The 14,430-nt window shown below is 34.2% G+C and overlaps 2 protein-coding genes across 2 annotated transcripts; one reads left to right on the forward strand and one right to left on the reverse strand.

The window, feature by feature from the left end:
* The first annotated feature begins 190 nt into the window (after positions 1-190).
* Rsph1 (Radial spoke head protein 1) lies at positions 191-1,800 on the forward strand. The gene is made up of 5 exons (XM_069051455.1): positions 191-524; positions 575-740; positions 813-1,007; positions 1,057-1,272; positions 1,422-1,800. Exons 1-5 carry the CDS (start codon positions 450-452, stop codon positions 1,700-1,702), a joined length of 933 nt encoding a protein of 310 aa, XP_068907556.1. The 5' UTR covers positions 191-449; the 3' UTR covers positions 1,703-1,800.
* LOC138133510 (RNA-binding protein 42) lies at positions 1,694-14,430 on the reverse strand. The gene is made up of 4 exons (XM_069051457.1): positions 14,268-14,430; positions 13,842-14,212; positions 13,462-13,788; positions 1,694-1,949 (listed from the first exon to the last, which is right to left on the reverse strand). The coding sequence occupies exons 1-4, from the start codon at positions 14,309-14,311 to the stop codon at positions 1,816-1,818; spliced, it is 876 nt and encodes a 291-aa protein (XP_068907558.1). The 5' UTR covers positions 14,312-14,430; the 3' UTR covers positions 1,694-1,815.

Raw genomic sequence — 14,430 nt, forward strand, 5'->3', positions numbered from 1 at the left:
TTCTTAGATGTTGATAATCAATTCATGTCAGCACTCTGAACCAAAATTCTTCCACGAATTTCATCAGAAATTCTATTTAAATGATGTAACAGTAGATACATAGCGTTCAGAGCTTCCCACCGTCTAAAATTCCCGATTTGCAAAGTTTCAGGAAAGTAATACCTCTCTCTATACGCTCATTCGTAACTGAATCGATGACGGCACGAAAAGGTTAATTTAATTAACTCTTATTATGGAGACTTCAAATACTAATTTAAGTGTGCAGTCGACCATTATTTATTTATTTTTAATTAACTCGTTCGATGTTTGTTGAACTTGGCCCGTATTTGTGGAGTGAGATTATTATATCGGTCCGAAAGAAGCAGGTAGAACGTATAATGAATCTAGGAAGCCGTTAATACTAATCAAGAGATCGTTGCGTTGGCGTTAATTACTAAAATTGATTAAAAATGTCAACGGATGAAGAAGAAAGCGATGTAAAACCCGAGGATGCTGGAGAAGGCCCGGAGCCCTATCCTTACGGAGTACTTTATCACTTGATAAATTAGCTAAAGTGAAACATTTTTCTTTGCAGAAATATGAAGGAGGTAGAGACGATCAATTGGACAGGCACGGATTTGGCAGAGCGATACTGCCAAACGGAGACATTTACGAAGGCTCTTACATGCACGGAAAGCGCCACGGCAAAGGGCTGTACGTCTTTAAAAACGGGGCTAGATATGACGGAGACTGGAAAAATGGTGATCTAATTTATCTGCGGCTACTCCGTCCCCGGATCGAAATTATTTTAATGTAAAAGCCTCGTCTTTCAGGTTTAAAATACGGAACCGGGGAATTTATTTACCCTGACGGCACTAGATACGTAGGCGAGTGGAAACGAGATTTGAAACAGGGCAAAGGGATCTATTATTATGCCAACGGAGACACTTATGAAGGTGGCTGGTACAAAGGATTTCGGCACGGTTACGGCACCTACATACATAAATCAGTCAATGTGGTGCACACCGGTAACAGGCTTTTAACGCCCAAACACTTCTGTATAATTTGGCCTATTAGGGAATTGGAAGGACGGCAGGATGGAAGGGCCCGGAATCCTCGACTACGGCTGCTACAAATACCACGGAAAGTTCGACAGGAACCTCCCGAAAGGGCCGGGATGCTTTGTTTTCGAAAAAAAGTTCATGCAACATGGTTTTTACGTGAACTTAAGAAACCCGGCGTTTGATTACGTAGGCGCGGATAAGCTCGCTCTTGACGACACGAATCTAGAAAGTAAGCGAATATCCGTGCTAATAAAAATTTATTAGATGCGTCAAAGCCACCGAAAGCAATTGCTTTAAGTCCAAATTGGATCGGCCGACGGAATTAGTTTCGATAGAGAAAATGCAGCATCGGGTGCATCTGTAAAATCGCATTCACAGGTCCCGAGTATCGCGGAAATCCCCGAGGAATCGTGCCTTTGTGGAGAGCGAGATCTGTAACTCTTTACAACGAGGAGCTCCTGCCACCTGAACCGCTGGACCTGCCGATCGTGGATTCGCAGCAGAGTCTCGTGGACATTCTCGGATACTTGGAAGGTTTGGATCACGCAGGTGCCGCCGGCAAAGGGGAGGCCGAAGAAGAACAGCATTTAACGTCGCCGGTCACCGAAAAGGGGGATGCCACGGAGGAACTACTAGCCAATACTCCCATAAATTTATAAACTGACACATACTTTATTTAATTAATACATTCTTATTATATACATGAGAAATGAATTTTACAGAAATAAATACATCGGCCGTAGGTTTATTCCACTTCCGAATGAATGTCAATTTACCTTCCTGATCCCGACGTTAGCATACTTACTAAGGCGGCTTTTTCCTTTTCCTTCTTCTTGACGACATCAATACATCTATTCCTCCACGTACTTTTTCGCAATTTGATTGGTCTGCTGCCTACATATCGACCTGAAAAAATAAACTTTTTAATCTCGTTCGTGAAATTTGATTTATTTGTGCACATTCGACCGACAGTGAACGAAACAAAATTGAAAAACATATTACTTTTCATTCAATATTCGGCCGAGTGTTTCGTTCGAAAGTGGAACGTGAAGACTTGAAAGAAATGCTCGAGGGAATTTTATTACGGTGGATACGGGATGCGCCACTTGCGGCAGTCTGCCGTTTGTGGAGCGCCGGGACGCCGCGCGTCATTTCCTCTGTTGCTCTCCCATGTGCCGAGACGTGACCGCTCTTCCAGTTAACGCAACAGGTGAGTCGTTTCACCCACTAATCCGTTTTACGTGTTATCTCCTAAAGTTGAGGGGTTATTATCATTGCCCACTATTTTATACATCACACTATTCTTCGAAATACTTCCCCTTACCGCAAACATTTTTGCAATAAACTAAACTACCACTCTAACGAAATATATTGCTAACTACTTTCTTTTCATAACAAAAAGCAGTTCTTATTTTATACATTTAAAACTCGTCAATAAATTATAAATTAAATAGATTTTTTGTGAACTCAATTCGTAATTCATTTGCATAACATTTTATTCATTATAAATGCCACCTTTAAAAAGTTGCAATCCGTAAGCTAAAAATATTTTTTTAACTTTACAAATACATAACTGAAAATGAAATTTTTAGATTTGAAAAAAATAAAATAAAATACATATGTAAACACAATATGTACTGTCGCGAGCAAAAAAAACTGGTCGTCAAAATCATGTTTTGACGCAATGGAAAATGCTCCATTGTAAAACGATCGTAAATATCATAACCTATCATCATGTTGTATGACATTAATTATTAAAGTTTTTGACACTTTGTCGACGTGGGCATAATCAGGCAGGGGAAAATTTTTAATTTGTGACAATCTAACCAAATTTTGAAATGACATTGACGACCAGAATTTTTTGTTAGCGACAGTACTTCGTAATTAAAAAAGTATATCAGGAACTTGTGCATTACACTATCTGAATTATGTGATGGTCTGATTGCAAGTTTTCCCTTTTACAATACTTTATTATCTACAAGTCATTATAAATTATTGTCCCATCGCAGTAGGCGTTGGTAACGTAGTTGAATGTGCGGCAAGCCTCATAACATGAGTGAGACTAATATGGCCGATAGGTGGCGCTACCTGTGGTAGTGGAAATCTGTCTACTAGTTTGTCTAACGTTGCGAGGTTAGCGGCACATTCAAAATTTGTGTGGGTTTTCAACGACAACTGCGATGGGACAATAATTTATAATGACCCTTTATTTATACAAGGTTATTCTAAATGATTGTAGTTCAAGTAGGCGTAAAAACTGAATGTAAAATTTAGGGTTGCCGCTCCGTATAAAAAACATCAAAATGAGGTAAATAATTGAGTACACATCGTTCACACACAGGAGTTAAATTGGGTGCAAAACAACTGAATATTTTTAGAATTGGTTGCTAAATAACGCAACATTTTAGGATTCAATCGTTAATTTAAAAAAATAAATAAAATTCTCATCAGCGCACTTTTCACCTAAAAAATGACAGTGACAGCGACAAAAATTGACAGTTCACATGAAGGCGGCAAAAATTTCATAACATGGGCATGGCCTTCGACCCTTACAAAGAACTTCACCTCCAGTAACCATTTTCAAGATTTGATCGGGATTACTTTTATTGGGGTTTGCGGTCGTACTTTACTCACTTATTCATCATTTTGATGTTTTTTATACGGAGCGGCAACCATAAATTTTACATTCATTTTTTACGCCTACTTGGACTACAATCATTTATACTAAGGATTTAAAATTTTATCGTATTGCTATGTAAGAGTACAGTTAGGGACACGGAATTTCGGGCATAATTTTTCTGTCACTTCAAAAAATTGCGATGTAAATCACTCTTTATTGTCAACACGACATTCAAAATTCAAATTTTGAAATTTATTTTCTGTTCACATCAATCGCATTCAATCAAAATCGTCGCAAACGGTAAAATTGAGGTTAATAATTTAATAGCCTATTTCACATTTTTTGACAGTATATTGACAGTGATGCCCGAAATTCCGTGTCTCGAACTGTACCACTATAATTAAAACTAATTAAACGCGTTCCTCAAGATGTTTTTAATCAATCTCAATGCCTTCATAGAAATTTCCAATATCAATACATTTCATGGTCAATTTATCCGCAAAATGATACGGTTCAAGTTACAAATTAGAAATTACGTTTCGTGGACATCGAAGTGAACACTAGTCCTCTCCATTTTTTCTAGCAGAAAATCATTTACAATTGTGAGACATGTGAATTTGATCATATACGTCTGTAAATCTAGACGACGTAGGTAATTATTGTGGTGTTCCAATGCAGTGATAAGGAAGCGTCGCAGAATTAAATCTAAACTCAAAGTCTACCGCTGTCAATGATTCATTTATGGAATTAAATTTTTAAAAACAATACGTCACTCTTCTTCCTACTACTACAAATATTTGTTAAAATGTAAACAAAAACAGTTCCTACGATTATATTTAGAAATAATAAAATCATGAGGGTCTACACTCAACAGAGTGTACAAAACGCATTTGTAACAGGACAAATTTCGCTGCCAGTTTATTCAAATCACCAATATTTGTTACGTTTTTCGATTAGGTACTGGGTAGCAATCAAATCAGCACGAAACGTAACTGTTCAGAATTCATTGCGCCACCGAAATATTCCAGCGGGCTCTACCAATTCAATATTCTGTTGGAAGTATATTTCCCTCACATAAAAATAAATAAAACATACATTTTGCTGTCAATTCTTAAAAAAAGTAACATCATTCGTTTATTAAAATTCAATTAGAGTCCGTGTAAAGCAACTTTAATATGAAAGTTTTGTCCGTGAGTAAAAGGAATTTTGTCTTTACAAATCCCGTTTCAAATGGACACACCATTCAGATGAACGTTCAAAGCGAATTTACTTCATTAATTTATTTTAACACTCATTAATTAGCGGCACACGTTTGCAAAAACATTTCAATTGGGAGTACTACTTCAAAGTGAACATAAACCTCTTTCACTTTTCCAGGTCGCAGAGTTCGAATAAATGAACACTACATGTTAGCGAACGTAAAATCTTTCTAATTAATTGATTTAACTGAAAGATGCCACGATTTCAATTCCGACTGGTAGGTGGAAAATGGTGGATGCGCCGCCACAGATCGCCAATGAAAAATTCCGCTTCTCGATGTATTTTACGGATCATTTGAGAATTTTAATAATCGCTCCGTTACAAGTTGTAAATACTCATCATGCACGTGGCGGAACTTTGAAGATATCTCTGCTTTAATTAATTTCGATATTATCGCGAAATTTCCTTTGATGAATGTTGTCAAACTGTAAATTATTTTATGGACACATGAGGTTGGGAGTAGTTCCCCTCATGTTAACACGTCGTAATCTAAACGGTAACAAATCGGGCTTTCAGTTACATAATTGTAAAAAATTTCATGTAATTTTTCATACGACGACCTCGTGGTATGCTCTTTAACCCCAAAAAACAGCTCATAGTAAACTCACGGGTTTTTGTTGTACATGATAGATAGAGATTTATTTTTAGACGACCGCATAAACAATAATCTACAAGAGACAAAAAATGCATTAATTATAACGCAAGAATGTCAAGGAGCTGCAGTATTTTTGCAAACAATGAAAAACTCCAGGGATATTAAAATAACTTGAGAAAGAAAATCAATTTTAATATGCTGTCTAGGTTCAAGTTCACTTCATAATTAAACGGGGTTTCTCGGTGGTTTTGCCACCATTTACTTAATATTTTTCGCGTCATCAACATACGTACAATTTATTTTCAATCTACAGATTCCAACATCATTCGATTAACAAGTCTACAACGAAACGAATTAATTCTAGACATGAGATTAAAACGGCTGCTTTTCGTAAACAGAGGAAGCTGAAACTATTTCGGATTCGCAAATTTGTTTACAAAAAAAAAATTGGGTCATTTTATGACTTTAAACAACGACCGATAAAGACAATTCAGTTATTTTTAGTTCAACTGTCTGTTATAGTAATTGGGAACAAACGAAAACCCAATCTATCAAGGAAAAACAATGATCTCTGCACCGTCTTTATCAGAAAGACGAACGTCAGATTTTCGGAATGTGTAATCGTTTACTCGGTTCTCGTAATCAGATGGCCCTGTGTCACCTATGTTTTCAAATTATTCAATTTATAAACTGATATCTGAAAGTGATTCTTTTTTTAATGTAACCTTCAGACTGTTGCCATATGCTTCAACACGTTTTTGACAATAACACCCTGTTTACAATGTCGATGGCTTACACATGTTGATTTTGTCTACATTTGAAGGTAGCGAAGCCTTCCACACATAAACATGATTATTGTGTCATGACAATTGATTAGACAAAAAATTAAGAGGAAAAATGTCCAAGGATCACGTCGACCGAATTATCGAGAAAATATTAAGTTTAGAGAACTTTGGTACTTTTCACAATCAATAGTGTGAGTTACAACACGATTTACGCAAAAAAGATCAAACAATAACTGATGACTTTGTTAAATAAAAAGAATTGTAAATAAAGTAGGTATCAATGTTTTGCAATAACGGAGACCAGAAAATCCAAATCATTAAAATGACACTACAAGACTAAAACATTCATTTTATTATCTCGAATGCCCCTCAGGAGACAGCAAATTATTCAAAACTCACGAAGATCATTAAAGATCCTAAAATTTCTTCAAGAATTTAATTTCCGGGTCAACGTAAGTAATTTTGAGTTTTTTAGTGGTCTAGAATATTAGCAAGGGCGTAGCAAAGGGGGGGGCCAGGTGGGCCCGGCCCACCCCAGAATCCTTCTGGCCCACCCCAGAATAAAAGTAAAACACATTAAAAACAAGATACATCTGCAATATCTATCTATCATTTGTCTGTGGTTTAAAATCTGGCCCACCCCAGCAAAAAATCATTGCTACGCCCTTGAATATTAGCTGCCTCCTGAGGTATAATAAAAGTTAAAAATATTTTTTTCTACTGGAGTTTGGAAAACTAACATTATTTGAATACTAATTTGACTTAAACAAAGTGAAACACTAAGGGCCTGTTTATAGAAGCGAAATTAAGTTAATCGTAATCAAATGCGAGATTAACTGAACACGTGATCAGATTGAACCAATCGAAGTTTCGGATTCATGGGTTAATCGCGCATTAAAATTTAATTCGAATTAAATTTTTAATTCTCTTTCTATAAACTGGCCCTAAAAGTTTAATTTTGATCGATTCCTGAGATACGTAACTTGAAATCTGTCAAAGATAACCTCAAAAGTTACAACTATTAACGTTTTTTTTAAGACTGCTTAAACTAACACGAAAAACTTTGTTCAAAATTCCTGCGCTTACTTTTCAGGTATTCGCTCTGTTTTGCACATTCTTTAATATCAAACGATTCACTTTTATCAGACATTTTAATAGAGCCTTCGCAAACTTTGTTTTTTTTTTTTAATAAACACAGTTGTTTCTCTAGAGTAACAAAGCAGAACAATCATGATTCCGTTTTTTAATTTAAAAATAATTAACAGAATATTAAAAATATCCAAATTTAATTTATTTTCCAAACTCCAGTAGGAAAAAGCATGTGTGCAATACGCATGAAATCCATTTGTTCCGCTCACGACATGTTTTTGATCTCGGCTATCGCCTCGATAAAAAATCCCATGCCTAATATGGAAAAAAATTATGTTTCCTAACTTATTGCACAAATACCTATTAGCGGTTTTTGGTGATATATATTTTAATTATTCTTCAAATTTCTGTTGACTTACAAATAACATTAACATTACGATTGCCTAGCTGATCAAAATTATGTTGGCAAATATCTTTTTGTAATTAGACATTTTGAACACAAAACGGACATTTTACAATTTTGATTACAAATTATGCCCTTCGAGTCCGCGATTTTGAAATATTTATTCTTAACGGGTCAATATAGAATGACGTCATGTCATTGTGAAAGTTGTGTCTCCTGATGCGATAATGTACTTGCAACATTCTGTAACAATATGCGTTTTTTTTTTAATTTTTCAATGACGACTACAAACAAAACTATTTTTAAATTGACTTATTTCCTTTACGCAAAAACATGTATTCGAATTATTGTATAAATGTGTTTTTTTTTTTTATAATTTTAAACTTTAAACTTAAGAGTTATCTGATGTAATTTCGTTACGTCAACCTTATTATGAAGAAAAATTTATATTAATCGAAAATACTTTACTAGAATGTTTGTGGCTCTTTTTATTTACTTTTAAAGGATCTACAATACTGTAGATCCTTTAAAAGTCTGCAGATTTCAGAGACTTCATCAATAGCTAACAAAATGTTATAAATTACTAAATACATAGTTTAGTAATTTCTCACTTAACCAGTAAGGTTTTAATGACTTGGTATTCCTCAAAAACAAATTAGTATCATAACTCGTCTATTAAATTTGTTAGATTGTTACTATTTATACAAAATATAAAAACTTGTCGGCTAAAGTTTACCATTTTATCATGTTTTTTCTATCACCAATAACGGAACAGACATCTCTTATTTTCATATTAAAAATTAATTAACATTACGACAAAATAAATACACCTTAATTTACAGAAACATTTTATAAAAGGCGTAGTGACTCCCGAAACTCTATCAAATGACTATTTCACATTATTTGATTTCCTTGCTATTTTCAGCATCAACCGTAACGTAGGTGGAATTCTTTGAATTCTGATCACATTTTTTTTACATGCGTCCCTTCAAAAATGACAAATAGAATATTTTACAACTTCAAATAGCAGCACCATTTGACAGGAAATTCACTTCTTTAAACAAAAATAAGAAATGCAGGTCACCGCGTAATTAAGATAAAACCAACGATCAAAAATAACTTTTAGGAAAATTTCTGTTTATGTCCAACTTAAAATTTTAGTTCATCGTCCAAAATCCAATAAAAAGATCCACTCGCATATTAAACATGTTGTGTAAAAATGTGTGATCATTTTCAAACAAAAGTGATGTTGTAAGTGAGACGGGCGGCGGGTGTAAACATATGACAAGAACATTAACAGCGGCAGAAAAAAAAATCAATGAATATCTGCACTTTCTGACCTTTTGATCATTTCACAGCATAGAAATGGGAAAATTTAATCGATCGCGGATTTTTTAAGGCGCCAGCCGGTAATTAAATACAAAATAAGATTAAAATTTGCGTCACAACTTATTTACATGTGGAATTCAGCAATTTTCTTCTGACAATTCAATTGAACGAAAAATATTTTCAAACATATCAGTGTTGACTAATTGATAAACCGAAAAACAAAGGAACCGTCTGCTGGCACCTCAAGTCGTGACATATTTCACCCCACCCAATTAAAAAATGCACAACAAACTCATTCTATTTTAAGATTTCATTACTAAAAATAATTGTCAATGTGATAAGAGTTCATCTCGAAGAAATATTTTTCACTCTGAATTCACGTGTATGGACCATTACCAGATTGCCATCTAGCGTGACTGCTTGTACATTATTTTTTAAAGATATAAATGTTGGAAGGATTGTTTAAATCATTTTATTAGAGAGTTAGCGCTTTGTGCATTAGGCTGTTCACTCCAGAGTCAAACTGTTCATATTGAATATTTTTTTTAATCGATCGATCGACCAACGATAAACTGGCAAGTTTACTTCTAAACGATATTTTTATTTGTAATAATTGTTACGTTACTTTCCAGACAATGTACAACTCAACCGTAATACTGGACGTCATCCTCATCGTCTGCCTCTGCCAGTCATGTTTCTGTGCTCCCTACCAACAATCCCTGGGCTCTCGTAACAAAATCCAACAGAGAGTAAAAAGCAACGAGATCAAAAGATTTGCCAACCGTGAAACCAAAAAGGACATCTTCATATCGCGTGGTTGGGGTGCGGGTGGCATGCCTTTCAGCGTGTTATACATGAATCCGACGTTCTCTTCGTCGAAAGCCCCTGCCACGGTGGAAACTAACTTCCGGCCGCAGACCGCGTCCAAAAGTCAACGCAAAAGTTTGCCTCAAGTGAGGACTTCGATGAGACAGAAAAGTCTGAATAGGTCACCGCATTCGGTTATCCCTCAGCTGTTTGTTTCTTACGGCTGGGGACCGCTGGGGAAGAAGTAGTTTGTTCGCTTTGTGATTTTGTTTTAATTCCTTCTCAAAGTAATGGCATCCCAACCGACTGAAGTTCGCTCGTGATTTAACTTAATATTGTTATGTTTAGTTTCGTGTTATTTATTATTTTTTACATGTGATCAATTCATTGTGAATTAAATGAAAATAAAAAAAGGTAAATAAAAAAAATAAAACCAAAACGACTGAAATTAATTATGCGACGTTGACCAAACATTAAAAAATTTGCTCCGTATTGAGTGTGTTTACTATTTACACAAACAAGTAATGAATTATTAAAATTATACTTACTGGGATTTTATTACTCATTTGTTTAACAAAATTCCCCGGAGGGAATGTTTCGCATACATAATTCACTGGAAGTAAAATTTTCAACTAAGTTTATTTTGGTACAATTTTAAAATTATATTTCATCGCTTATTAAAAATGTTTGCATTTAACTCGACATCCTCTAAGCTTCATTGCGAGTTACTTAATCGGTATTTTGCTCGAGGGGTGGAATTTTAATTCTATTAAAAATGTATGCGAAGTAACAACTTTATCTGAAATAATGCTTTGTGACTGTAGATATTATAAAATGAAAATAAAATACTTCAGGCTTCAATCCGCCTCCATTAAAATACAATTGGAAAAAGTTTCAGATTGTTAATGTTGTAAAATGAATTTTAAATTAAATTTAAATACACAAGGAACGAAATAAACAATAATAATTATCTACCTCAATTCGTACTCCGGGGAGTAATAATATGATTTATGTAAACAAATATTGAACTGAACTGAAGGACTATATTATGATAAGATTCAATTTAGTGAATTTGATATTATTCCATTTTGTTAAGCAATATAATGACGATATATTGTATTATTCTTCCTGTGATTTTTCCTTCGTAAGCACATCTTACGTACAAAAAGGGCAACAAACTAACAATATCTACTTTATAATGTTTTATTTTTATACTTTCCCTCCACCACCCGGCGGCAGGGCAATTTTGCCGGAGTACTATCGGTGGACATTAAAACCTGGGACATCCAAAATTTGCTCATTGTATATCAGACTTTTGAATTGTCACTCAAAGTAAAAATTGTCAGTATTTAAAATTAACTCCTTGAACGTAAGAGATGCTAGATCAATTGTGTTATTATATAAAATCATTGTCAATGAAGAGAACGTTAAAGAACTGAACTTTAACTTGGTGTTTCTGACAATATGTCATAATTTTTATAACCTTGTTTGTAAAAAGCCAAATTTACCCAATGTATATTTCTGATTTTTGACTTTATACAATTGTGACGTTTGTCCCAGGTTTTTATGTCCACCGATAGTACATACACTATTACGGATATTACGATCAAGTAATAATGCAGTGCTAATCAACATAATTACCGGCGTCTCGCCTCCACATTTTGACTTTGTTGTTTTATTATGTTCTGTGTCAATGTTAAGGAACTTCCTCACGATATGACATGAGTATAATAATATACCTTTTTGAATTTCAACTACCAATGTGTTCCTTAAATCCAGAATTTTTAAATTTTTAAAAAGAGATTGCGGTACAATTCCCGTTGCTGAAATTATAAGTGGTAAAAATGTATAGTACAGTGGCGGCCATTAATTTGGAAACACCAAGATTTTTCTATTGTAAATTGCTTGTCACTTTGACAATGTTATTGACATATCAATTTCGGCTGCGACAGTCTGTTGAATGCGCTCAACGATGGCATGGGTGACATGAGTTCATGACATAACGCTTACACTAGAGATATTTTCATATTTGATGGCGGAAACAAAAGACTGAGAAATGCCACAAATTTGTATTGGCAGTGTCAAATTTCTCAAAGACGTTCGTGATTTAGGCAGAAATGCAGCAAATTGGCAATAAGAAAGTTATTTATCGTCGAACTAGAGACATAATTTGTAATACGTTTGATTATACGAGAATAACTTTTCCTTTTGAACCATTGACAAAAATTGGTTTCCTTAGAATTTATTTTTTCAATCAATTTAGCGAAAATTTAAATTTACCTAGGCATTCCTTTTTACGGCATTTATGAGAAATTTGACACTGACAATACATTTTTGTGACATTTCTCAGTCTTTTCTTTCCGCCACCAAATATCCGCTATCAAATATTTAGAAATATCCAGTAAGTAAACTTGATTAGGCCGGTGTTTCCAAATTAATGGCCACCAGTGTACATAAGTATATCATTTTTATATTACTTTAATATTTAAGACTACTCAATTTATTACAAGAGCAACTAAAAATTGATATTAACACGAACTGATTACGCGAAAATGATGTAAGAACAAACAAATTTACCATAAGTTTGCTTGCTGACCTGGTATGATCTTTAATTATTGTTCATTGTTTTTACAAGATGCGAACATTGTAACAATCTTTTAAAGTTCTTTTTTATTCATTTATTATAAAACAACTCTTCCAGAGTATCAATAATTCAACAGCTAATTTTCCATCACCATTCAAAATAGTCCCCATTTTTTTTTATTTGTTTTTGTATCCATTCTATTCATATTCACTTCAAAAAAATTCCTCTAATTATTTTTTATAGAGTAGCTTACTTTATTCAAAAAATAATAGTTCAATGTTGAATTTATCTAATGGATGCATTGATGTATTTCGTAATTTTTCTTAGAAACACCAACTTCAAAGCAAACAATTTTTTTTAAACTCTCACGTAATTGAAAAATCAATATGGACGAATGGAATAAACAAACGCCTAACGATTATGAAACGAGTTTTTTTATAAGATTTTTTCTATTTTGCACCTTTTGAGCTGTTTTTAAATCAAAAGTAAGGCTTTTAAAATTCTGGGGAATTTTATGATGGTTGGCAAAAAACAATTGAAACACTTGTCGACTTTGAGATATTCGCGCGTATTGGCTGACGCTGCAGACTTTAGATTCTGGTAGTACCAACATGATAACCGTAATTTTCTCATTTATTTGACACTTTATTGACATGGACATGATCAGGCAGGATTTCTTTTTAATTTGTGACAATCTAACGACATTTTGAAATAACATTGACGAACAGAATTTTTTGCTCGCGACAGTAATTAACTATAGAAGATACTGTTTGGACAATCACATATTTTCATCATTTATTCCATCAACTTTTGAATAAAGTATATTATTTTTATGGAATAGCTATATTTGTAGTTTTAATTTTGTCTTAACTCACTAAAACATGCACATGGTGCTTGATCTAGCCTAAATAAAATAAAATTTACATTAATATTGAATACCACTTACCATTCATTTCTTTCATGGCCCTGGTAAAATCTGCAGGATCCTTGAAGCTAATGAATCCATAGCCTTTACTCTTATTTGTACGTTTATCTCGTATGACCTTTGCACGATTAAATGAAGGATACTTATTAAATGTTCTAGTGAGAAGTTCATCTGTGACATCATTTCCTAGATCACCACAAAAAATTCTAAAATCATCATCAGGCCAATCAGTTAATGACAAATCTTCCCAGACTTGACCTCCTGCAGTGCGCGTCAATTTGCGATTTTTACTACCCCTACGTTTATAATCATCAGGTCCAAATGATTGTAATGCACTACTTGCTTTACCTACAAAAAAATAACTTACAAAATAAGTTTCAACACTCCAATGCAAGCAGTACCTTGTGATATTGCCAATTCTGCACTCACTTTCTCATTTTTTAGTTTTTTTAGCTTCTTTTCAACTTCTGACTGTAGTGCAATGAAGTCAACAGATGACTGAGAGGTTGTGTTGGTTGCTGAGGACTGTGCTGCAGATTTAGCAGCATTTGTGTATAAAGTAGGTTTTGCAGATACCACAGCTGGCTGTGATATTGTTGGTTGTGAATATATGTCATAACCGTTGTGGGGATTCGACTTTTTAGATTGTTTCACCTGATGAGGTATAAGAAGCGGTGGTTGCGGCGGCGGAGGAATATTTCCAAATCCAGGCAATCCAAATGCTCCCGAATAAGCATTCATTAATGTCTGGCCTGAAATTTCGGCTTCAAACCTAAAATAGACGGTAGAAGAGGTTAAGTTTACAAGAAGTATTTTCAAGTGATTACCTGTTCATTTCATCTTCCATTTGACGAAATTTATTGGTATTCATCTTGTTTTATAATTTCTGATAAAATTGCAAGTACTTAATGTGTTCAAAATTGATCGATCACGAAACGTTTACAAATCGTTCGTCCTCTAATTCATGCTCTGTCAAAATGTCAAAATCCA

Source organism: Tenebrio molitor, chromosome 6, assembly GCF_963966145.1.
Source record: "Tenebrio molitor chromosome 6, icTenMoli1.1, whole genome shotgun sequence".
Classification (NCBI taxonomy): Eukaryota; Metazoa; Arthropoda; class Insecta; order Coleoptera; family Tenebrionidae; genus Tenebrio; species Tenebrio molitor.

Excerpts from the sequence above, each read along its gene's own strand:
- LOC138133510 (XM_069051457.1), bottom strand. The coding sequence starts at position 14,311 with ATGAATACCAATAAATTTCGTCAAATGGAAGATGAAATGAACAG. Across the intron at positions 14,213-14,267 it reads ATGGAAGATGAAATGAACAG|GTTTGAAGCCGAAATTTCAG; the intron begins GTAATCACTTGA and ends CGTCTATTTTAG. Across the intron at positions 13,789-13,841 it reads AGAATTGGCAATATCACAAG|GTAAAGCAAGTAGTGCATTA; the intron begins GTACTGCTTGCA and ends ATTTTTTTGTAG.
- Rsph1 (XM_069051455.1), top strand. The coding sequence starts at position 450 with ATGTCAACGGATGAAGAAGAAAGCGATGTAAAACCCGAGGATGCTGGA. Across the intron at positions 1,008-1,056 it reads AGTCAATGTGGTGCACACCG|GGAATTGGAAGGACGGCAGG; the intron begins GTAACAGGCTTT and ends TTGGCCTATTAG. Across the intron at positions 1,273-1,421 it reads TGACGACACGAATCTAGAAA|GTCCCGAGTATCGCGGAAAT; the intron begins GTAAGCGAATAT and ends TCGCATTCACAG.